General features: G+C 37.9%; 1 protein-coding gene across 1 annotated transcript; it reads right to left on the minus strand.

The window, feature by feature from the left end:
* Positions 1-5,684: 5,684 nt before the first annotated feature.
* LOC127095139 (phosphatidylinositol/phosphatidylcholine transfer protein SFH8) lies at positions 5,685-25,248 on the minus strand. The gene is made up of 9 exons (XM_051033872.1): positions 25,210-25,248; positions 24,984-25,085; positions 24,740-24,789; positions 24,556-24,655; positions 24,346-24,444; positions 24,111-24,224; positions 23,775-23,876; positions 23,302-23,415; positions 5,685-5,777 (listed from the first exon to the last, which is right to left on the minus strand). Exons 1-9 carry the CDS (start codon positions 25,246-25,248, stop codon positions 5,685-5,687), a joined length of 813 nt encoding a protein of 270 aa, XP_050889829.1.
* Between the last annotated feature and the right edge of the window lie 1,467 nt (positions 25,249-26,715).

Raw genomic sequence — 26,715 nt, forward strand, 5'->3', positions numbered from 1 at the left:
TTATAAGTAAGTAATAAAAAAAAGTTATTAAAATAGTTAGTATTTATTATTTATTTACAAAAATATAAAGGTTATAGAAAAATATTGAATAATTAATTTAGTAGGTTTTCACGTCCTACATTACTAAACCACGCAGTTAATATAGGATCAATGGCAGGAATTTAAATGGCAGAAAAATAAATGGCAGAAAAATAAAATGGCAGAAAATAAATGGCAGAAAATAAAATCTTAATTATTACAACGCTTTGGTGCAGTTACATAATAAAGATGGCGAAAAGTAAAACTGAAAATATTACAAGTTAAAACTTAAAATATTACAAGGGCGAAGCAGTTACAGTGTATGAATAACATAAATATGAGCGAAAATAGGAAATAATAATAAGGTTTGTTAAGGTTTAAGAAAAGGTTTATGGTTTAGAGGAAACAACACGGTTAAAGTTTTAGGTTTGAAATATAGAGTTTGTGGCGAAATTGTCAGGGTTTAGGAAAAATCAGGGTAGTTAGTTATATAAAAAAATGTGCAGATCTAAATATATGTATATATAAAAAAAAATATGAATTAAAAAAAAACAACGGCGTTGCTAGCGCAAAATTGCGATCATCGCAACTGGATCGGATAACACAAATGTCACGCCTCATACACGTATATGTGAAAACGGCGTATTGACACGATCCGATCCGAAAACATAATCAAATTATAACATAAAATAGAAATATATATATATTTAACCAAACCGCATGTATCTGGAATACATAACACAGTCACACATATGAACATGTATTTGAAACACAGTAACAAATATATCAACAAAATAGATAAAGTATATATCATATATAAACTATTACCAAACTGTGTGTACGATAGTATAGATCAGTCACTCTCAGTTTCTCTTTTTTTGTTCTGTCTTTCGGCCTCTCTCTATCAGTCATGCTAGTAAATATATATAGGAACAAATTAGGTTAATGATAATGGGCCTAAGTTTATTTTGAAACCCAATATTAAATTAAAAACTGAATAAAGTTAAATAATTAAAATAGTTAAAATTAAAATAAAAACTAATTAACCTATTTATTTATTCTAGACCCAATATAAAAATAAATAGACTCAAAAAAAAAAAAGTCGGGCACCAAAATGCTCAAAAAAATAAAATGAACACGTCAAAATAATCAGCGCGAAATAAATGACTCGGAAAAATACAGCGTTTGGTCGGATTTTGAAATAAAAATTATGACCGTTTAAACTGCTCAGACTGATCAACATATGACCAAAAATAGTCGTAAAAATATTTTTAGCATGTCAAATTAAACCACGTGAACCGCAGATTAATGTTACCGACATTTGCAGACTTAAACTTGACATTTTTTCGTTGACTAATTTTAGGCACAGTTAAAAAGTTAATTTGACCAGTCTGTTTGTAAATTCCGAGAAATTATTCCGGCTAATATTAAGACAGAAAAAAATGTTATGCTATGAAGATGATGCAAATGAATGTGAAACAAAAAATTGGTTAGAGTTAAAAATAGAGGGCAAATTTTGGGGTGCAACAGTATTAACTGAAAACAAAATGCAATTTTATTCATAAATAAGTCATTAAAACAAAGGGAGCCCTAAAAAGCTTGTCCATTTGCCTTGGGCAAAGCAAATGACTTATTATTAAAAAACAGTAAATTACTTTGAAATCGAAATTATCTTTGGAATCTCAATGACCTTCCAATTGTTAAGAGCGGTGTCTGGTGAACAACGACACACCAAGTTAGGTATCCGATCATCTTCTTCTTCAATTACAACCACACGATCGTCCTCCATGTACCCAACACTGTGGAAAATCTCTTGAAGATTACGGAACTTCCTTTGATTGTTCTTATGAGACCGTATGTTTGTCGATTTATAACCCATCCTGAACTGATTATTTTTCTTTGGTATCTCCAACAGCTTTCCCCAGCCCAATGCATCTATTCCTTTGATCAATTCTGACATTTTCTCCCATGGCAAAGTTGACTTTTCTTCCTTGGGAACATCTCTTCTTCGACTAACTTCTGCAATCTCCAAAGCTTGGAAAGGTATCTCCAAGGTTGCTTTGTCTACGTCTATGTATTTGAATGATGAGAGGTGACTAATGAACATGTCTTCCTCCCCCTAGACGATTATCAACTTATCATCCACTATGAACTTTAACCTTTCGTGAATAGTGGAGGTGACAACTCCCGCTGCATGGATCCAAGGTCGTCCTAGAAGACAATTGTACGATAGGTTAATGTTCATCACTTGGAAGGTGAATAGAAATGTGTATGGACCCACCATTATTGGTAGGTTAACTTCTATGATCACCATTCTCTTCGAGCCATCAAAAGCTCTGACTAATAATGTGCTAGCTTTAATAGATGTCCTCACACTATTCAGCTTCCCAAGAGTGTTCTTAGGCAGGACATTCAAAGATGATCCCGTATCTACTAATACCCTTAAGAGAAGGTTATCATAACATTTGACTGATATATGCAAGGCCTTGTTGTGGGCTTGTGCCTCTAGTCGTAACTCGTCATTGTTGAACCTCAAACAGTTGCTAGCAGTGATGTTAGCCACTACTTTGTTAAACTAGTTCACGTTTATATCATGGGTAACATGAGATTCATTCAAGATCTTCAACATAGCTCCTCTATGAGCCTCTGAACTTAACAAAAGAGATAGTACAGATATTGTAGCAGGCATCTGGTTTAGCTGGTCCACCATCTTATAACCACTTTTCCTTATCAGCCTCAAGAACTCTTCAACTTCTTCTTGGGGCACACCCTTCTTAGAAGGTCATTCTCCTTATTCTACAACTTATTTTCCTTTCAAGTTTTCGGGAGTATTCTTCTTTAGTTGTTTCTCAGGAGCGAATACCCTTCCACTCCGAGTTATACCTCCAACATTATTTATGTTAGTGACTGTTGGTTCAAGCACTAGAGGCTTTTCCCCCACATATGATGTAGCGGAGTAATTCCAAGGTATAGATTTAGTATTTGTATAAGGAAATGGTGACGGAACATGTAAGACAATAGGGATTTCTAACTTTGCTGGTACCTGAACTGGAATTTGAAATGGTATCAGAATTGGTATCAAGATTGGCGCTTGAGAAGATATGGGTACAAGAATCTAGAATGATGCATGTGCCTCTCTTCTTTGATAGGGAATCTCAAAGGGTATGTGCCCCTGAAATTCTATATCTGACATATCCTATATCTTCCTTGAGTATCCAATTTGAACCAAACCTTGGTTCATCATTTATTGAAGACACCCATTCATCTTTTCACATTTGTATGGGTTAGACCGACAAACCTTGCAATCATCATGTAAATCTTCAAATAACTCATATCCAATCAATATTTTATATATTCTAGACAAAAGGGTTCTTACTTGGTCCACCCTCTGGACTAAGACACTCTTTTCTGATTTTTCAATGACATTGATAGTTGGGCCATCGTGTCTTGGCATTGGATTATTCTTGACGTTCAAATTTTCAACAACAAAAGAAATAACCTTATGGTGGAGCAAGTATTAGAACTTAAACTTGAGGGACAAACACTTCTCGATAGTATTCCCTGGTGAACCAACATGAAAATCACATCTAGTGTTTGTGTCATATCCAAGAGGAGGAGGTGTTGGTGGGGGTGCAATAAGTCTAGTCTCCACCAACCCTCTTTGTAGTAGGTAAGGCATGATTTGAGTATATGTCATGGGTATAGGGTCAAAGTCCTTCCTATTCCTTTGTTAATCCCTTCAGGGATACCCATTTTATTGTTGATTATGCGGAGGTGGTGCCCTAGGTTGTTGAGCTTGAGGCTTGAAGTATGTAGGTTGTGGGTAATGATTAAGATTTACTATAGCCACATAAGGATTGTAAGGCACCTGGGAATACCCATCAACAATAACATCATTTGTATCACCCTTGTTTGAATTATTGTTGTTAGAATACCTTTTATTATTGTGTTGACCATAAGATGATTTTCCGTTCTTACCACTTTTCAACCCATTCTCGATCTTTTCGCCAATTATCACCAGGTCACCAAAACCTATTGATATTGATCATATCATCTTTTTGTAGTATGGGCCTTGCAAAGTTCCCATGAATATATCCACTGGTTCACTCTCCAACAGTGGAGGTTATACACAGGAGGCCAATTCCATCCATCTTTGAGCGTATTCCTTGAATGATTTGCTCCTCTTTGTGACAGATTTTGCAATTACATGTTATTGGGAGTCATGTCCAAGTTATACTTATATTGCCTCAGAAAGGATTTAGCTAGATCCTCCCAAGTATCGATATGAGTTCTCTCCAGCTGCATGTACCAATCTAGAGATGCCCCACTTAGATTGTCTTGGAAATTATGCATCATTAGTTTCTCATTTGCTAGATAGGCAGCCATTTTCCTGACAAATATCCTGAGATGGTTTTCAGGAAACTGACGCCCTTGTACCTCTCAAACTCAGGAGTTTTAAACTTTGGAGGTATAATCGCGTCTCGTACCAAGCACATCCCCATAGCATCGACTCCAAATACATTGAACCCTTCAACTACCTTAAATATTTCTTTTAGGATCTTATAATTGTCATCAATCCTTGTTTCCCCAATAATGGCGATATGGTGAGCAACCGGTTTACTTTCCTGAACCATGCCCCTATGATCTTCATCTTCATATTGTTGGCTCAGATCCATATAAATATCTTGTGGAACTGATATTTGTACGGGATGAGATGCCCCATTTTGAACAAAAATTGGGATAAACCCTTCAGGATGAAGGGTGTTGATTTTTAATGAAATGTATTATCTTCCCCCCTTTATTATCAGAGACGAATCCTTGTCGAGGGTTACCATCCATAGGTGGATGGATGGATGTGAGTTGGTCGATCTTATCCTTCATCCCCTCAATATTTCCTTTTACCGAGTCCATATCCTCCCTGAGTGCAGCTTGGTTTTGTTCAATTTGATCCATGGTCTTCTTTTGACGATCCCGAGTTTGGTAAGGCGGTCAGAGAGTCAAGTTATCTTGAGCAATGATTCTGAGAAAATAAGGGAGGAAATGTGATTTTTGTTTCTTTTTATGCATGTATGAATGAATGCATGAGTATGCAAAAAAGTATTTTTAGAGGAATCTTAACCATTCAGCGATTGTAAGCAAGATAAAGATAATATAAATTGAAAGTACTTTATTCATTCAATTATTCAAAAGAAAAGGTAACAAGAAAACCCAACAATTGTTCAGCACTTATAAAAAGGGAAACACGCAAAATTGAAAAATACATTACAAGGAATTTCTACCATGTGACGATACATCTTGAGAAAGTCACAAATTTCTTTTTGGGGTTTGAAGATACTTGCCATGAACTCAACTTCCTTCAAACTTCAAGGAATTTTCTCAATTAGATCATTAGATGATATGACCAACTTCATATACTTTTCCCTATAATATCCATCCTTTTCTTTAAGCTTTAACATAATAGCCTTGTCTTCCTCGAGAGTGCCCACCATTGCTTGACTATGACTCTCCACGTAAGTGCACCATTTTCTCATTTCATTATACGCTTCTTCCAAGAGATTCATCTGTCTCTTGAGATCTACTACTTCTTCGTATACTTCACTCCATTTAGAAGGACTGAAGGGAAGGAGTCCCTCAGTAGCTCTTCTTCTTAATATTGAGTCCATAGTTTAGCTTCGGGCTTCACGGAGAGCATTGACTAGACTTTGGACTTTAGCTTCCAAAGCTTGGATACGAGCTTCATATTTGTCCTTTGTGAAATTCTGGTATCAGATATAAGATGTCGAAGGTAATGTCACGACACTAATATTTGGTAATAAACAATGGATAAACAAAACAGAATGGTAAAGCGAATAACACAAGCAATTGTTAACCCAGTTCGGTGCAACTCACCTACGTCTGGGGGCTACCAAGCCAGGAAGGAAATTCACTAAAATAGAATTAGTTCAAAGACTCTCCGTACACTTCAACAAGTTACAGTCTTTCTCACCTAATCTTTACCCGTGCAATTTCTACCTAAGCACTCTTAGATATGAGAACCCACTCACTTCCCTACAATCACACACCAGCGATTTTAAACAACAATCCCTTGTGAAAAGAAAATACTTTTCAATTACACACTCTTGATTTTACTTCACAGTTTCAATCAAGAAGACACACTTTTGATCTTGCTTCAAAGCTTTGATCAAGAAGACACACACTCTTGCTTAACAGCTTTAGAGTGACAAATTACAACCACAAATCAGTCCAATTTAATCATCAATGGATGACTTGAATGACCTACAAGTCTTACGACTAAACAGACACAAACCCTAGCTCTCTCTCTATATTTCGCTCAGTCTTGGTTGTGTGTTCAAATAGGTTTTCTAAGTCCCTTTTTATAGAAGCACCCAGCTGGGCTTGGATATCTTGAAAACCCTAAATCTATTTTCCAATCAAATCTTTTTATAACAGTTGTTTAGATCTCCTTGGAAAATAAGTAAATCTGGTTGTAATCCATGATTGAATGTGCCAGCTAGCCATATCTTCAATCATCCAAAGATTTCCATTAATTGTGCAATCACAAAACACCAGACATTCATACTGAATGTTCTGTGTATAGGATGTCATGACATCGGGTCTGACATCCTGGAAAAATCCTGCATAATCCAATAATTCCTTTTATAACTTCCAGCAGGTACAGCCATATCAGATGTCATGACATTATGTATGTCATCTGAAATAATCCTGCATGAACATGTCTTTCATTTAAGCTCCAGCAGGTACATTCAATATCAGAAGCCTTGTCATTGTATGTGGCATTCTGAAACAATCCTGCATGCACATGTTCTTGAACTCCAGCAGGTACATAGGATATCTTATGTTAAGACATCACACATGACATCTTGTGAACACTCTTTGTTTTACCAAAATTGCTGCCAACACTTAGAATCAACAAACTCCCCCTTTGGAAAATTTTGGCTAAAACATATATCTGTCCTTTTTGTTCACAAGGTAAACTATCAGCAGTTAAACAACATAACAGAAGTTTAATCAGTAGCAGAAGCAAAAAAATTACTAGCTATGGCTACTAGTAATACACACATGCACAAGGGTACTTCTCCTCCCCCTAAATCTGTGCAACAATCAACAGAATTACTAGTTATGGATGCAACTAGTAAGACACACAAATGCATAATTCACAAGTGTACTCCTTCTCCCCCTAAATCTGTGCATACAACAAACATAACAGCTACTGATCTCCAGTACCTGTACCAGCCAGAATGTCATACTGACATATGCTTCAACATCAACCCCTGTGCACTCCTTTCAATAATAGTTGTCCTTCTGTCCAGCCACATACAACTTCCACAACAGCTTCCATATTAAGCACTTCTCCCCCTTTTTAGTCAAAATTGACCAAAGGTGACCAATTAGACAAAATAAATGTCTATTAGCCTAGCAGAGAATGTTAGATCAGATGTTATAACATTAAGCATGTTAAAACAAAATATTCAGGAAGTACACACCATCATTATACACAGCTGAAAGCTGAGATAATGAACAAATTCAAGGAACTCATTAAGAGCCCTAAATATTACATAACAGGCATCAATAAGGACTGCCACAAAATACATAATAAAAAAAAATCAAGACAACAACCTTCCAAACAGCAGCCCAGCTTCCACCACACCTCCCAGTCTTCAATTCAGGCAGGAACCATTAATCAGAAGAAGAAGTATCACCTTCACCTTCATCTTCATCTTCAGACCACTCAGAGCTTCCAGAGCTGCCACTGGATTGTGCTTTTCTATCTGAATCCTTACCAGCCTTCTCTAACTCCTCCTTTTCCAGGCTACAAATAAGAGCTTCCAAAGCTTCTTTTCTTGCCTTTGCCACCTTCATACCCTTCTCCAATTCCTTGCAGGTATCTTTCAATTGATCAATTAGGCTTCCTTGAGATACAGGCTCTCTTCTGTCAGATGTCATAACAACATCATTTATATGACTTCCCTCAAACAACTTATAATGAATGGATAGAGGGGTTTTTCTTCTGCTTGGTATGTCATTTGTATTGAGTATGCCTGGTTGTTGACTTAAGATAATACCACAAATAATGGATGGGAAGGCAATGGGTAACTTCACAACATTTGTGGAGGCATGTTTGATGGTTTGGTCAAATAAAAACTTTCCAAAATCATAGTTTATCTTGGTTCCAATTGCATGAATAATTCTTCCAAGAACAATGGAGATGGTAGAGACATGATTAGTAGGAACCCAATTTGCTGAACCAATCTTGTGCAGAATGGCATATTTAACAGTGAGTTTACTAGCTGATAGATGTTTCCTACTAGGCCATTCCTTAACTTGGCCAACTGTAATAATTCTACAGACCTCATTGTCTGTGGTCTCTAGATCTACTCCTCCATCAGTTCCTCTCCCTAGGAACTTGTTGATGATGGTAGGTGAAAGTTTCACACACTTACCCCTTATAAAAACTTTGCAGACCTCCCTACTGTTTTTTCCATAAATCTCCTCAGGGATGTTAACAATGAATTCTTTGACCAAGCCATCATAGCACTGGGGCAGAGCAATCACAGTTTTCATAAGACCAACAGCTTTAATTAACTCCATGACTTCCTTTACTTCACTTGCCTCTTTTCCCAGTTCTCTTTCAACTGCTACCCTTCTTTGAGTCACAAACTTTCATTTGGCAGCACCATCTTCTACGTGAAAAGAGATATTGTCAATATGAACAGCAACCACTTTGTTTAGAGACTTCTTTACAGACTTCCTTTTAACAGGGGGGATGTCTGAGACATCGTATTCGACATCCTCATCAGATTCAGAACTCTCACTTTCTTTCTTCTTCCTGACCTCTACTTTACTCTAAGATTTGGAGGGACCTATACCAGCAACCCTTTTCTCTTTCCTACCTGTCCTTATCTCAGCCATACTCTTCCTTTTTCTCAGTCTATTAGCTACACTTGTTTTCACAAGATTGACCAACGTGTCATCTTCTTCCTCAGACCTTTCTTCCTCAATGTCCTGAGCAGTATCAGGGGACATACTAGGTAAGTTTTTTCCAAGAGAACATAGTCCCTCAGCAGCTACTTCCTTTTCTGTTTTAGATGAGTCGTCATCTTTCTCAGCTTGGGTTTCCACCTCAGGAGAGGGGTCCCTTCTGGACAGAGGGGTAAAAATGTCCTTGACTCCATGATCTTCATTCAGTATCCTAGTAACTAGGTTTCTTATGATGCGATCAGTAGAGTGCATGTCCTCTTTATCAGGCGATTTTTCAGGAGTGTTACCTTGCTTAGCTCCAGCCATGGAAGGGGAGCCCGGAACGTCACCTGGTATCATACACAGAGGAGTTACGTCCATCAAATCTTCATCTAAAAATTCCATGGAGGAAGTTCTAGTATGAAAGGATTTTGAGCTAGATGTTGATGGATGTTGAGACATGTTGTTGAACTTTTGAGAAAACTTTCTTTGCCCTAGCAGAGGTTCTCTGAGTAGTTTGATGAAGATGGAAAGAATTGTGTTCAGGCAGAGTGAGCAAATGAAATAGATATTCTTTCCAATACTAGGTGATGATTCATTATTAATGTGGCTTTTTCTTTTCATTGGGCAGACAATATTTTTGTTACCTTTTCCACTCCACATTAATTGCCATATTTTCTCAAGAAACCAAGCCCCTAATTTTCCCTTTTCATATTTCAGTTGGACATCATACAAATCCCTTGCAGTCCTGTTGGTTAGTTGCATTTCATTCTGTAGAAGTATGAGTTTGTTTTCCACATATTTTCTACATGAGTGATGAAAGCAAATAATGTACTTGGTCCAGATGTGTTGAATATGGTCTTTGGACATAGGTGTACCATACAGGTTGTCATAATACAATATCATAGCATCGAGTGTGACATTGTATATAATTATTAGTAATTTCATCCAACCTGGTTGAGCATTATTGCTTTCATCTGATATCTTTTATATCTCAATTTTCTTTGCACACATAGTCCCTTGTGTCTCAGTTCCAGCAAAGCTCTCACTACCTTCAGACTTCATACCACCAGTCATATGTTCATGTGTTTGGGCCATCATGACCTTCTCTTCCTTGAGGTTAGGTCTTAGTTTTTGGTGTAACATTCTTGTCTGACATTTTTCCTTTCCCATGAAGGTTCTTCTTGCAACTGTACTCATCTTAGAGGGGTCATCCATTTGAGAGCTCCACATGTAGCAGTTGTTTTTGGTCCTGATTCCTTTCATAATTACTTCACTGTCTTTGTTAACAATCATACATTCAGTTTTAGTGAAGATGATATTCAGACCTTGATCCCCTAGCTGACTGATGCTTATTACATTTGAAGTCAAGCCCTTGACCAGTAGAATATTGTCAAGTTTAGGAGCTCCAAGACACTCAAGCTTGCGTATCCCCTTTATTTCACCTTTTGCTCCATCACCAAAGGTTACATAGCTTAAGTCATGAGGGTGAAGATCGGTTATCAAGTTTGAGTTTCCAGTCATATGTCTAGAGCATCCACTATCAAAATACCACTCTTCTTTGTGAGCTGTTAGACTTGTAACATTAGTCTTAGGAACCCATTGTTTCTTGTTGATAGGCTTGTGCTGTTTGGGTCTGGGTCGATAGTGAGTCTGTTGATGAACAGGGGTAGGGTAACCATGCAGCTTATAGCAGAAGGACCTTGAGTGTCCAAATTTTCCACAGTAATGACATCTCCATCTTTGATGTTTGTCTTTCTGTTGTTTTCTCTTCTGTTGGTGTGACATACGATGTGACATCTTAGGACTGCTCTTACTCTTGCTGTATTTAGGTTTAGCTTGAGGTTTGCAACCAGTGTAACTACTTTCAGCCTTAGATTTATGGTATCCTATTCTAGATTTGGCTCCTGTGATTAGTCAAGATTGGAGAATCTTGTCTAAGGAGTCAGATCCATTGTTTAGCATCCTTACATACTTGGTTGTCTCTTCTAGTTTTGAGTTTAAGAGCATGACTTCAGTTTTTAGCTTGAATATGGATTCCACCTTGTAGCGGTGTATTCGTCACTTTATGATTTATTGATTAAACCAAAAGCAAAGCATACAATGAATCGAGTCGCCACCGCACTTTTATTTATCCAAAGGATTGGCTAAAAAGCGAACAAAAGCCTAAGAAGTTTTACACATAGAAAACTAATGAAAAGATCAGAGAATCTGGGTAAGGGGTAAATTACGCAATGGGAAGGTGTTAGGCACCCAAAACGTCCTAGGTACTCCTAGGGAGCCCTTTTCACACTTGTTGTATATAGAAAAAGTTTATTTGTTTATGACATATTGTGCAAACATGAATGGGATGATGAGAAAAGAATGTACAATTTTATTATTTTTGTGTTTGAACGGATGAACCCGTTGCCTACGTACCTTCCATCAAAGGTAAGGATCAAAACGCTGTAGTTCGGCTAAAAGATTTCCAAAAATTGGTGAGTTCATTTTAAAACACAAGCACTAAGGCTTTTCATTACCAATGGGAGAAAACTCAACCTGAGTCAACAATCCACCATGCGAGGACGGCTTCGACGTACTAGAGGGGTTAACCCTATTTTCAGTACGGAAGTCTTACAATCAACTCACTAAGGACAAGGTAAGATTTACATCAACCACTATGGTAATTGGAACCTATGGCTAATGTATGAAAACATATTAACAATGGACAAAGCCACAAAACAATTGAATGGGTGAAGTTAATCGATTATGAGTATTCACAAAGTATGGTCAAGATATGATTAGGATTGATTCAAAGAAGTGTTATGAAATGGAGTTTGAAAAGTCAAGGACTTAGGGTCCAGGTTTCTAATTTGAAAAAGCATGAAGATGTTTGCACAATAAGTCAAAGTTTGAAAGCAAAGTGTGAAAAGGTTTAGGACAAAGAGGGTGGATGGATAAAGGAGTGTAAAACTTCTCAGAAAGGTTCACCTCTTGAGATCATATAGAAGATGATTCAAGTGTGTCCTTAGGAATAGGCAAATGAGCAATAACAAATAAGCAAAACAAATGATACCGGAGGCCAATTACTGGACTTATACCAATCTCACAAACAAAGGTGGATACCGGATACCAATAGATGGATTTACACCAGTCTCCTAAAACAAACAAGGATGTCAGATGCCAATAAATGGACTTATTCCAATCTCCTAAACAAAACAAAACCTGGATATCAGATGCCAATATATGGGCTTACTCTAATCTCCAACATATGATCATAGGAATATAAAAGCCAACAACATGGTCTTACAATTGCATCCTCACATACAACAAACAAACAAGCACTAAGCAATGGGCATGAGTGGCCAAATGAAATGGTCTTACACTCTATCCCTTCCAAATCATAGGAACAATGGCCAATGAATGGTCTTACAGTTGTCCTCAATGGGTAAACCAAAGATGGATCACAAAGATATGAAATGATGATCATGCAATAATGAACAATTAATGATGATAAATGCACAATGGCAAACAAGCAAACATGTACAAATGAACCAAGCAATCAATCAAACAAAGTCATTTAGCACACACTATAACCAAGCAATTAGGCTCAAGCAAGGGTTAGACCGTAAAGTCAACTGGAATGGGGTAAGTGGTGCTCTTAACCTTAACATTGAGAGTTAAGGTGAAGCAGATGAAAGGATATGAGGGGTGTGCCTCATTGCTCTTATCCCTGGTCAGGGAGAGCATTGAATATCAGAAGGTGTGGGAGTTCAGAAAGTTGGAACTCTCTCCACAAGTTATTGACTCGATAGATCTTGGGTTAAGATCCACAATGCTACAACATGTAATGTGAGCAGAGGGAAGACACACAGAATAGTAGGAGATGGACTATACATCTCTTCTATCTACCAATTGCCTTATCAAAAGGACTTTTCCTGCTTGGGGACAAGGATAAACAATCACAAACATTGCCTCTTAAGGAGGACTTCAGACAGGTGCCTGGCCAAGTAACAAGCCAGGTTTTCCAGACTACATGGAGACAAGAGATTCTACCTCAATGCTAATGCTATCCAGCAAAGCAAAAGCAAGTTCACAAAGGAACTATAGCAACTAAATGTACCTGTGGAAACATCAAACAGATCAGTATGCTATACAGACAAACAACCAGCAGTTAATGCAACAGACAACCAATATAGGCAAAGGCATAAGCCACAAGTCAATCCCAATTGAATCAACTTCAACCTACAAAACACACATTAGTAATCAAAAGCAAATATCAAATGCTCTCAAGATGAGGCATCATCAATTGTGTAACTTGCATGTGCAACCTGAAACAAAGCTACAAACATGAGAAGTAAACCCTTAGGCTAAAGCCTAGGGTCCAAGATAGGGAAAAAATTTAAAACAGAACATGAAAGTTGACCAAAATCAAGATTAATCAAATAAGAACAAAGTCCAATTGGTCTCATGTCAAAACTATGCACCAATTCCATTTCATAAGCAAATCATGTCAAACAAGCAAGTTGGAATCACATTGGAGTAAACAGAATGAACACAAGCATATCAATACCACAATGGCTCAATAAATTCCAAGAAAAATCATGCTTAAACAGAACACGTTCAATGAGAAACACACCAAAAATCATGTCATTTGGATAAGTGGAAGTATGTCAATTAAAATCAACAAGTCAAAGCATATTCAAACAAGCTCATACAAGGCACTAAATCATGCATCAACTTCAAGCAAACATAAAACAGAAACCAAACATGATAAATGAATGAAACCAAAGCCATGGCAAACTTCAAGATGTCTATAATACACATGCTGAATTTCAAGTCCATCCAATAAACACCAAGGATTTCACAAATCATATAAAATCATGACTCACAAAAGGTCCACAATTTGTCAAACAGAGGGAAAATTCTCAAACAAATAGAAAATGCATTCAAAAATTCCAGGAAAAATCACACGCAAACTTAACATCCATAGGTATCAACATGCAAAAATCCAGATCAATTGGCATAGCATTAGGATGGTAAAGAAATTCCACAAAATGAACAAGAAATGGTGTGACACACATTGTCACACCTCCAATGATCACATCATAACTCATAATCCAGAAATGCAAAAATAGAAAACTATATACCAAAATGACCAGGCATGAGTCTAGAGTATGCATGTAAAATTTCAAGAATTTTGGATCAACCATCATGATTTCACAAATGAAATGGCAAGCATTGTGAAAGAAATGGCATGTGAGAACAAACCCTAGGCAATTATTTTTTCTAACCGTGCACAAATCTTGAAAAAATATCCATAAAAAAGTAGACAACATGATGAACATTTCACAAAAAATGGCACATGATTTGGATTAGTATTTTAGGAGTTATGGATTTTTTAATGTGATGAAAAATTAAAAATGATGAATGGAAGGCATATGGATATGTGAAGACAATTGAATAAAATGCCAAAAGCTAAAAATGAAAGTGTCATGGGGCGGGATCGAACCGCGTGTGAATTTGAACGCCCAAGCGCGCCAACCAAAACGCAGCCGTTTTGGCCGAGCCCTAGGCGCATGCAACATGCATGTATCGCGTGAATCCGCAGGAAATACATGTGAATCCGCAGGAAAAGCCGTGGCTAGTGCTATGAAGGTTGCGGTAAAATCCGCAGGAAATGTCCAGAATTTTAAGAACGCGATGAAGATCCTCATGATCTTCATCATCATTTTCCAGAATTTTTCCAATGTGTACATAAATTGGCAAGGCATATATCATTGTAAAGATCTATCATCCAACAACAATAATCAACAATTATTTCATCCAACAACATCCTATCAAGCAAGAATCGAGCAAATCATCTTTTGAACATAAGACTTTAAATCAATGGATCTCACTCGATATAGCATGGTTTAACACGATTTAAAGCTCATTACAACCTACATTCAAAGATCTACAAGAATCATGCATTAATTTCATGAATCGAGAACATCGAATTCTGACTTGGTTTGAAGTGCAGCTTTGGATTCGTGATTTTCTGGCTTTGGAAAGTCAAAACAGATGATCAATGATGATGAGGAAGATGAATGAAATGATGTACTTTAGCTCAACAATGCTCAGATTCGAAGAAATCTCCAAATACCATGAACATGCTCAAACTCCAAAAGTTCCAATTCTTCAAGAATCCTCCAATGTTTGCTTCAACAGATCTTCAATACTTCCTGCAGATGATGATTAGCACAAGAACAAGCAAAAGGAATGGTGAAATTTGATGAACAAAGTGAAAAAAGTTTGAGAGAATTTGAGAGAACTTGAGTGAATTGTGTTTGGATCTGAAATTGTGATTTTTTTTCTTTAGAATTCTGTTAGGATTAGTGCTTTATACCCCCTGTTAATCACACTAGCTAAACATGATTAGGCAAAATGGATTGGATTAGTGAATTAAGCATGTTATGCAATTTGGCAAAAATGCCCTTATGCATATGTAACCAATGGAACAGTGCAAATCCACTTGAAGCAAGTCACAAATTCTGTTTTAAGGCTATTGCAATTGGTTTGGAGTGAAATTTATGTGTACTTTTCAAATTCACCTTTTTTCCCACCAAAATTCAAAATGAATTCACTTGAAAAATGCACTTTTTGTGTGATGATTTTTGATGAAATGTAATGAATGATTATGATAGAGGAGATCAAAAGAAATTTGCTCAAAAAAGAATCACATGAATTGGCCTTTTGGTTCAAGAGTTATGCCTCCTTGAAGTTCAAGATTTCTTGACAATGATTTGATCATAACTTGCCAACCACATATGAGAAATGGATGTTCTTGGACTTTTTGGAAAAGTGAGAGCAAGATCTTCAACTTTCATGTTGGACAAAATTTGGTTTGAAGCTTTCTTGATGATGTAAAGTTGAGGAGAAGACCTTTCCATTTTTGGCAGTTGGAAATTACAAGTCACTTGCTATTTTTGGAAACTTTTTGTATGACCTCCAATTCTTCAATGTGGATGTTTGACATGTCATATGAGGCTTGTATGGACATGAATGAGACCTCTCCATCCATTTCCCACCATCAAATCCCTGATTAAATGCACAGTTGACCACAGTTGACTTTGCTAGGGTTTTGGTTGACTGAGCCATTCTTTGATGAAATTCAAGCCTCTACCACTTGAGATCTTGATTCAAAATGATGTCACAACTCATATGAACTTTTGATGAATGATCATGGTGCCCAAATTCTTCAGAATGGCCACCATCTATTGCTCAATGGCTGCACTGACTGTCTTGACCTAATTGCTTCATCTGCAAGTAACAAGGTTAGATGACAATATTTTTGTACTTTTGGTTAGTAAACAAATGAAAAGCAATGATATACAAATGCTAAACATGCTTGGTGATCAAGAACCACACTCACAAGATAACCCACCCACAGGGAGGGAGGCAAGGTGCACAATGATCCTTGAGGCAATGATATGGTATGATATGATGCCATGAGGGATCTTAGGGACAAAATTGGGGTCTTACAGATGCCCCTATTTAAGGTCATTCTAGCCGGAGAAGTGAAGTTTAGAAATCTTCATCTCGACACGGTAGAATGGGCTTAAATAACAGTAATGAGACAAATTTTGGTCCCTAAGAGACCTCATGATGCAGATGTATGCATGCAAAAGACACAAACTCTGTGGGGATATGGTTCGCACAGAAGAAAAGACGATCCATCGGAGTAATACACTCACCAGGAACAGAGACTCTAACATGACTCTTATGGGGATAAAAGGAAAAGAAATGCGTGAGCAGGACACGACTCTGATTTAGGGGAAACAGAAAACGGACTGGAAACTTTACTGGGGAAGTAAATGACTCACACTAGGGAAAAGAAAATTCCAAAGGACGATACATCCACTGGAAAGACTCAAGCTGACTCACAAAATGCATGTACTGGGGATAACACCAATACAGCAACACGAATAGGAACACAAATCCGCTGGGGAAATCTAGAAAAGACTTTCCAGGGGAAACCCAAAGGATGAGATGTTACCGGTTAGTGAGTAACAAACTCAGGAAGAATGAATATCTAAGACATGTATACGGGTGAGAAATATCAATCAACCAAACATCTGAGGAAGACCTAAAACAGGTACATAAACTCAGGAAAATCTGACTCCACAGGGGACCGAGGTCATAATAGGGAACAGACAGGAAGGAACACCAAGGATACCGGGTTGTAGGTATGTAACAGGTGACCGGCCAAGGCGTGAATTGGTGTGTGTTCCAAAACACTCATCATCCTGAAGAAAGCTAGAAAAGCAGACTTGTTTATAGGATGGACATTTGATTCTGTAAAGAATGCAAATCTTACTCAGTTGGGGAAACAGCAAAGGATTCGACAAAAGAGTGCATGAGATATATTATCTATAGCCGTCAAAACATAGATAATATACTCGCATGGAAGATTATCCTGAACCGGGTTGTAGGTTGTTTATAGGATAAAATCCGAAATCGTGAATTGGTTTGTGTTCCAAAACACTCACCACCCTGAAGAAAGCTAGAACAGCAATCCTGTTTATAGGATGGACATTTGATTCCACAAGGAATACGAATCTTACTCTGCGGAAAAAACAATCAAAAGATTGACCCAAGAGTGAACGAGATATAATATCCATTACCGTCAGAACGTGGATAGTATACTCAAAAGGAAGATTATCCTGAACCGGGTTGTAGGTTGTTTATAGGATAAAAATCCGAAAATGTGAATTGATTTGTGTTCCAAGACACTCATCATCCTGAATAAGAGCAAAAGCAAACTTGTTTATAGGATGGACATTCGATTCTACAAAGAATACGAATCTTACTCGACTGGGGAAACACGAGAGGCTTCGACCAAAGAGCGAATGAGATATATTATTCATAGCCGTCAAAACGTGAATAATAACCTCGCATGGAAAATTATCCTTAACTGGGTTGTAGGTTGTTTATAGGATAAAAATCCGAAAAGAAAGGCATCGGGATACCAAACTAGGTATATAAAGATGACCGATCAAAGGGAGCAACAGACATTACCAACAAGAAGGTAAATGAAAGAAGACTCGCTGGGGATACATTAATGAAAATCAATGATCCGGGGAACACAATCACTGACAAACGGTGAAGGGACCCGCTGGGGATAAAATTGCTAGCATACGGCAATTATCCACAAAAGACTTGCTGGGGATATGAGTACTTATTCAAGCAACTCATCCAAGCGAAGGAAAATCAACATCGAATACTAGATGAAGATAACCGCAAATAGGGGATTACATCGGTTGGGATGAACAACAAAGTTAACTCCGCTAGGGGAGAAAACAGGGTTTAAAACTACCGGTTCGTAGGTAGAAAAACCGCAAAGATAGGACTTATAACTGCTGGTTTGTAGGCAGAAGGCTAAAAGTTCCACTGAGGATAAGATGAATGAACGCCGGTTTGTAAGCAATTATCCATTTATACCACAGGGAAGCGCAAGAAACAGTTGAAAAAGGGCCAATTTAGGATCGAACCAAAAAGGCGGATTGAATCAAGACTTGTCCTAATGAGGATATAACTCAAAAGGGCAAACCCGTCCCAATGTGTGTTGGGAGGGAACAGAAACAACCGTCATCCACGAGGATGTATCTCAATGGGGAAATGGCAGGCAAGGATAGACACTTTCTGCTTAAGGGCTGACTCTATTTTGAGAGGTTAAACACCCGGCATCTGCTTGGGAGATCTGTAGAGGAGATCTATATCACCATAGCAGGAAACAACAAACAAAAGATATATGGCACAAAATGCAACATGAATATCTGTATGTTTATGATTATGCGTGAATATACGCGATTTATGTTTGATGAATGCTGACAAAACAGACAATTCTAACACAAACAAGTTCCAGGAATCAAACATCCGGTACTATACTTCCAGGGAGAACCCAGGAGGTCCAACTGGAAAGCCAATCTGCTGGAGATCTTCAAGCTGAAAAGCAAAGATCTGCGGGAAGGCAAAAGATCAGAGATATCACCAAATCTCTGAGTGATGGATCAACAATCAACCCAACTGGAGTACAGAAAGTCACAACAGGCAACAACGGTCACAAAGACAAATCTGTTGGGGAATGGGAGAAGTCCCGAAATATCTGCAGAGGAACAAGAGCTCACTGCACAGGCGAGAACTGCTACGAAGCAACTCCAAAATAACTCCACTGGGGAACAACCCACTAAGGGAGAACAGATCATCCACGTAGGATCCAACTGCACAAGCAACTCTACTTGGGGATGATACAAGTATTCCATTGGGGAACAACCCACTGAGGAGGAAGAAAAGATCACACAAGTAGATTCTGCAATAAGCCACTCTACTGGGGATCAAAAGCAATAAGGGAATCAACCAAATCTATGGATGATAGATCACCAACCAACCCTACTGGGGAAAACAGAGGTTTCCAACTCTGGCGGAGACTCTGAGGGGAATACTCAGATGCAACCCTGACTCTGTTGAGGAATACCCATTCTATTGGGGATTTGGAAGAGAGCTGGGGATCAACCACCAAATGTTGACCCTTCTGAAGAGAAAATCCACAACTGCTGAGGAGGAACACAATCACTGCCCTGCTGAAGGAATAAGCGCACTGATGGGGAGATATAGCAACTCCGCTGGCAACGTGGTCGGGGAAGAGAGTACTACTGGAGCAAACAAAGTCTTCCATAACACTCTGCTCTGGGGATATATCACAGATCCCACTGTCGACTGTGCCGAGGAAAGATAGCAACACTCCTGCGATGGTGCTGGGGAAGGCGGTAAAGTACCGGGATATCAATCCACCAACCACTGAATCTTCAACAGGAAAGCAACCATGCTGAGGCGAAAGACCACAACTCCACCGACGATTGCACTGGGGAGAGTGATAGGGTACCGGGGTCTCAAACCACCCACTACCGAAGCTTCCAAATGGGAAACACCCATGCTGGGGAGAATACTGCTGGAGAAGAAAACGAACTCTTCAACAACATTCTGCTTAGGGAACAACCCTAACAAAAGCTCTGCTTGGGGAACAACCCCAACAATAAAGCAGGATAAAGAGGATACAACCAATGCCAGGAATATGAACCAATGTCTTACCTGTTGGGAATCATGCCACCCTCGGGAGAGCACTGAGAGATTCTTGAGTATCCTTTCGTCATTGTGAATGTTCACTTTGTTTAAAACAACAAATTTGAAAAATTTATTTGTTTTAAAACAATGACATTTTATCAATTAAAACATGCAAACATTTGTTGAATTGAAATAAATAAGAGTGCAAATAATTGGATAAAAAGCTCAAATTGATTTGATGGAATGGTAGCCTGCAAATGGCAAGACTCCATAGATCTGTACAAATTTGAAATCAGTGATATATATTGGAAGAGGGCTACATTGAACATAATGATCCTTTCTCTACCAATTTGAATCTCGATGTATTCGAAGCTTCAGTTGACGACGAATCGAGAACTTCTGACGAACAGACGGCTGCGGAACAGAAAGTCTTGTCAGGATGCAGTTACTTGCCAAATCCCTAATTTTTGCCTAGATTGCCCCAGGGTGAGGTACTCAATCTAGCGGGATGCAAAATATTCTTTTTTTCCATGTCTCTAATTTTTGCTTGGATTACCCTTGCGGGTTCTCCACCGAGACGCTCATTTTTGCCTAAGCCGCCCTTTCGGGTTTTCAACTTAGCGAGCTATTCTGTTTTTCATTTGCATATACCTTTTTTTTTTAGGCAAAGTATTTCTTGACTGCATCTGAATTCACAGGACGAGTGAAATCCTCCCCATCCATTGTTGTAAGCATCAAAGCTCCGCCTAAAAAGGCTCTCTTAACAACATATGGACCCTCATAGTTTGGAGTCCACTTGCCCTTGGAATCGGGAACGAAAGACAAGACTTTCTTGAGCACGAGGTCACCTTCTCGGAACACACGAGGCTTGACCTTCTTATCGAATGCTTTCTTCATTCTCTGCTGATATAACTGACCATGGCACATGGCAGTTAATCGCTTCTCTTCAATCAGATTCAGCTGGTCATAACGACTCTGAATCCATTCAGCATCAGTCAACTAGGGACTTGAGGGTATACTTTTTTCTTTTTTCTTTTGAAAAATTTTTGAATTTTTTTTCCTGATTTTTGATTTTTTCATCTTTTTCACCCTCTTTTTTATTTATTGCATTTGTAATGCCCCAGTTTGACTGTTTTGCTGATTCTCATGATACAGCTGAATGAGCTTCTCTTTGTGCTCAAGAAGACGGGTCATCTCATCAGGAATCCCTTCAACATCATCTTCCTCTGCCTCGAATACAGGGGATTCAAAATTGGGAGATGGCGTTGGATCATTATGTTCAATGGGTATAAAATCCCTGCATAATGATTTTGGTTAATGAAAAACTTTAGAATTTAAACAAGCAAATCATTATGCAGATGAAAATGTTGCTTTTATCCTTGTTTTTATGGGTTTTTTGTGATCACTGATTTCATGCAAAAGCAAAAAGTGAAAACAAATGGAAAAACAAATGTTTAACAATGCATTAATTGAATGAAAACATCATTGTATTAAATGCTGCCAACAATGTCATCGCTTCTCCTTTTGGCATGGGAGAAGGGTTTTAAACAAAGTGAACAATTACTCTGATCTATGGATGACTGTAGGAACATCTACAGCGACCCAATTGTGGCAGACACCACCAGGAATGACAAAATTGTTCAGATATTCTGCATCCTCTTCCAAGATAGCAGCAGCTTCCTCAGGTTGATCGTCATGGATGAATCCTCCACTCTTGAACAAACCTTGCTCATTATATGCCCCAGAACAATAGCCAATGCCAGCCCGGGATCTATTGTCTTCAAGCTCAATCATCTTCCCTAAACCAGCAACTTCACCACATTCAATGGCCAGCTTCGTATCACGGTAGGAAGTGAATGAATGAGACTTCTTCTCAATTGGTTCATCAATAGATAAAGCTTGGAACGGAGTTCCAACTTCATCCTCGGCATCGATATACGAGAAAGAAGACAAGTGGCTAACCAGGAATAAATCCATCAAAAGCACTCTGTCTGGAAGATTCCTCCTTGAGTTCACAATTCTCTAGCTCAAAATGATCCATCACTCTTGAATAATCGGCTCTGGTGTAGTACCGGCGAGGTGCGTCTTCAAAATAAATGAAGAGCAGCAGGGATCAAACCACAGGACCAGAAGTTGAGAACGACGCCTGCCTATGCAAATGATGCATGCAATGCTCGTGCAGATGATTTGTTTTTATTTCAAAGGAACTCAAGGGTTTTATTTGCAAACTTTGAAATATTAACATTTTGATCGTATATGAGAATATCTCATCAGATATATCAGGTAAAAAAAAATTCCGGTTTTTTCCATGTTTGAAATTTTTTGCAAATAAACTCCTTTGAGTTCCTTGAAAATTTTATTATTTTCTGATGATATGGATGCAGATGAATGCATGAGTGCATGAATGCAACAATCACACTCAAGGATCAAGCAAGTCACACCAGACAAAGGTCATGGGAAAGCTCATTGTATCCCTAATATCAATCATCCATTTTGGTGGATTTAGGTTTTCACCTTATCAACACCCAAGTTCCATTGATATTAACGGTACATGAACCGGCTCAATCATCCTTAATATCAATCATCCATTTTGGCGGATTATGGTTTTCACCTTATCGACACCCAAGTTCCATTGATATTAAGGTTGTCTGAACGACTCAACCATGAATCACGGGTTTGCTGAGAGTCACGAGCATGGAGTCTCGGTTAAGAACCACCCAAAGGGAGTGTACTAGGGTTTAAACCTGCCAGACATGTTCTACCAGAGGTTCCCATCACTACAACAAACAAGACCTTAGACAGCGCTTTTTTTAGCCTTAGACAGCGCTTTAAAGCGCTGTCTAAACCTCCGCTGCTAAAGGTTTAGACAGCGCTTTTTTAAATCTTAAAAGCGCTGTCTAAGCCCCCCCCCCCCTTAGACAGCGCTTTGGCCAAAAGCGCTTTATAAGACCCTCTTATTTTAAATTTTTTAGGTATACCTTAGACAACGCTTTTGAAAAGCGCTGTCTAAGCCCCACCCCCTTAGACAGCGCTTTGGCCAAAAGCGCTTTCTAAGACCCTCCTATTTTAATTTTTTTAGGTATACCTTAGACAGCGCTTTTCAAAAAGCGCTGTCTAAGCCCCCCCCCCCCCCCCCCCCCCTTAGACAGCGCTTTTGCCTAAAGCGCTTTCTAATCCCCCCCTTAGACAGCGCTTTTTACAAAAGCGCTGTCTAAGGTATACCATCAAGAAAAAGGCAGTCAGTGCTACCCAAATCCGAGCTTTAACCCCTTCTGGAGTATTCTGAATGTCAGGAAGAGGACGTGTTCCTGTATTGAAAATCATTGTTAATCTTTGCTGGACAAAATCATATTAAATACTAACTCACATCAAGAAACTAAGCAATGCCTACAATCCCCAACTCTCCAAAAATCTAGAACTCTTGGAATATAAGTCGACGAATGGTTTAGATCTTAAACAGACACTATCATCAAAAGTCTTTTTGAAATTTAAGTGCAATATAAATAATATTTACAACCATGAACGCTAAACCTAAGTTATAGTGGCATAGTCCAGAAACAGTCATCATAGACCTATTTGTGCAATTGAGTGAAAGTTTAGTGAATAAGAAAAATAAGAAGATAGATCAAAAGGGTGCATCAATAAATGCCAAGAAGTCACCAACCTTTAAAGGTATAAGTCCTCTGTAGAGATACCTGCCTCTTCCATTCAGCATCAACAGGTTTGTCTAACATTGGAACGTATTCATCATACCCGGACAAGTTATTAGCAAAGCTTGTCTTTCCTACCACCTTAGCCTGACAAAAACACAAAGTGAATGAGAATCTTAATGTTATACTTTGATTACATCATCGTCGTCTCACAATATCTTTAAATATTGTGGACTGCAACAAACAACAACAACAGCCAAAGCCTTTTTCCACAATATGGAGTCAGCTACGTAGATCAAACAACACCACAATATCCTGTCAAATTAGTTATTCTTATATATCTGAAGCAAATAGAAATTTGTATAACAGATCAAGACTCACTTCCTCACGAACAGGGGTCAACCTAAGGTTCGAATAGCTCTTCCTTGCTTTTGGAGAAGCTATATCTTCAGCTTCTGACCCTGATTCAGCAGTAGATGTATCGCTTCCTTTTACCTGTAGGTGGGAGTAGCATAAGTGAGAGTGATATATGACAAATAGACCATTGAGAAAAATGTGTGAAGCACCAAATTGGCTCCACTTGATCAAGGTAACAATCGGCCATGCAAAGAGTTACCATTGGGTATCGAGGCTTTGCATATGCAATAACCTTCCCATCGCTGTTGAGAACCTTTACTACTTGCCTTGCCCGGCGTGGTTCACCATTGAGAACCATCTACAAAATTTTGCAAACACAATCAACTGTCAGCATATTACAAGTCAGACTGGTATATAGTATAACATTTGTAAATATCTATCAAAAAATCAACCAAGAATAGAATATGACCTTCAATATTTCAGGATTTTTCCATGGCCCTTTATCAGATCTAAGGCAGCCTCCCTCATCTGCACATGAGCAGGTACCTCCAAGAAATTCTGGCAACTCACTTTATAAAGTGCACAATGTGTTAGGTCTGTTAAAGAATGTATTTGTCAAGAGAAAATAAAAACATCATGAAGCCAGTATGTACCTGGCATCAATTACTTCGAGTAGTTTGCTTTGATACTTGTTTCCAAGAAACTAATAATTTCGAACCAAGCATCAAGCAATGTCAGCAATTTATACTATATAATTAAACAGATGAATAAGTGGGATGTCGCGGGTTCGAACCCGCACCCCTGCACCAGATGTCCCTGCACAGCTACCAATTGATTTGGCTTAACGGGACTAATTAGACAGAGTTTTAAATAACTAGAAGATGGAGTTCAACATACATGGATCTTTGAAGTTGTTTTGGGATCAAGAAAAGACTTGACAGTGCTCCACAACAATCTAAATCCAGTGCCGGCATTTATAATAAACATTTGGCAGAGTGTCTGTATCAGCACAAAAAACAACCGGTAATCACTGAACATGGTATATCCCCTTTGGAAATTCCAAGAACTGAGTAACATCAAAAAATAATAGCAAAAGCAATCTATAGGACATGAGATATCACACCTCAGGGTAATTGTCACCGTCGACCTTCTGCAATCGCATGACGAGATCCCGGGCTGACTTAGTAAAATTCTTAAGCCCCTGATAATTGAATCATAAAATAAAAATGATTTGAATGATTTAGTACTTCCGTTTACAGCTAATGCAAAGATAAATAATTATTGGCAACATACCACTCACTACAACAAACAAATTGGCAAGATAAATAATTATTGGTAACTTGGAAAATAATTATAATAGATGAATTTAGAATGAAATGCTAACCCGGTATTAAACGGTATAAAAAACAACTTCTCCGCATCTTTATTATCCATGAGGATCCGAAGAACGTACTCCGTCACGGTATCCGGTCTACTTAAGATTAAACCTAAGTTGACGGTCGCGGGTGCTAAGAATCCGAATGACACGTCCAAACCATTGGGGCGCATCAATTTGTCATACAAAAACCTAATATAAAAACATCATTAACATAAAGTAAACATCATTCACAATCAAAATAACATCTTCATTGTATATATCTTAATGTCAATTATCATTTATAATCAAAATAACATCTTTAAAATGACCATCATCTATTAAAAAAATTTAAAAATTTAATCTCTTCATCTTCAATGGATTGAAAATCTTCATCAATATCATCATTCATAATCTGCAAAATAAAATTAATATAATTGAAATAATATTATTATTTAAAGACTATAAAATAATTAGAATGTAAAGCATAAAACAATTCAACCTTACATGATTATTATTTGGAGCATATATTGATGATTCTCTCTTTCATGACCAATACTTGTAGCAAAATGTAGAAAGATCTTCAATACTACATAGCCATCACAGGAGCAACATATCTCATATTTTCCTTCTCCAATCCAACATTTATCTTCAATGAGAAATTGGTTAGGAGCTTCTGCACTTGTAAAAACAAAGTAGATGAAGTGTCATCTAAGTATAAAAACAGAGTGTTCTGAAACACTTAACAAGCAGAATACTTAAGTAAGTAAATTTGTCCCATTTAGGTTTGAATTCAATTTGATTCCAATACTTCCTTCAATTTGATTTCAATTTTAATAGATACTTACCTCTTGGAGACAAATCCAATTGGCATCAATACAAAGAATTTAGTGCCCTTGTAAGTTGTGAAGGCACTTGAGTAGTTTCACCTCACTAGTCCTCGCTTGATGTCTCGTCATTCATCAATAGTCTTATGGGTGGCTGATTTGCATAGCAGCAAGAAAATAAAGAATTAGAGATATACCCACGACAGTGGTCATGAAAAGTTCAAAAAGTCCTACGAAATTATAACATTATTTTTCAAGTTCTGCTTACGTAATTGTGGACCAAGTTAATAGGTATGAAAGTGTCTTTTTGACAAAGTCCTACGAAATTATAACATATCTATATGAGAACTAGCACCATAGGATATTTCTTACTTAGTTCTTTTGAGCTTTCTAATAGAATAATATACTAGAGTTGAAGTTGAATATGTCTTCCAATACAACAGGCATA

Source organism: Lathyrus oleraceus, chromosome 6 (genome assembly GCF_024323335.1).
Source record: "Lathyrus oleraceus cultivar Zhongwan6 chromosome 6, CAAS_Psat_ZW6_1.0, whole genome shotgun sequence".
In the NCBI taxonomy this organism is placed as follows: domain Eukaryota; kingdom Viridiplantae; phylum Streptophyta; class Magnoliopsida; order Fabales; family Fabaceae; genus Lathyrus; species Lathyrus oleraceus.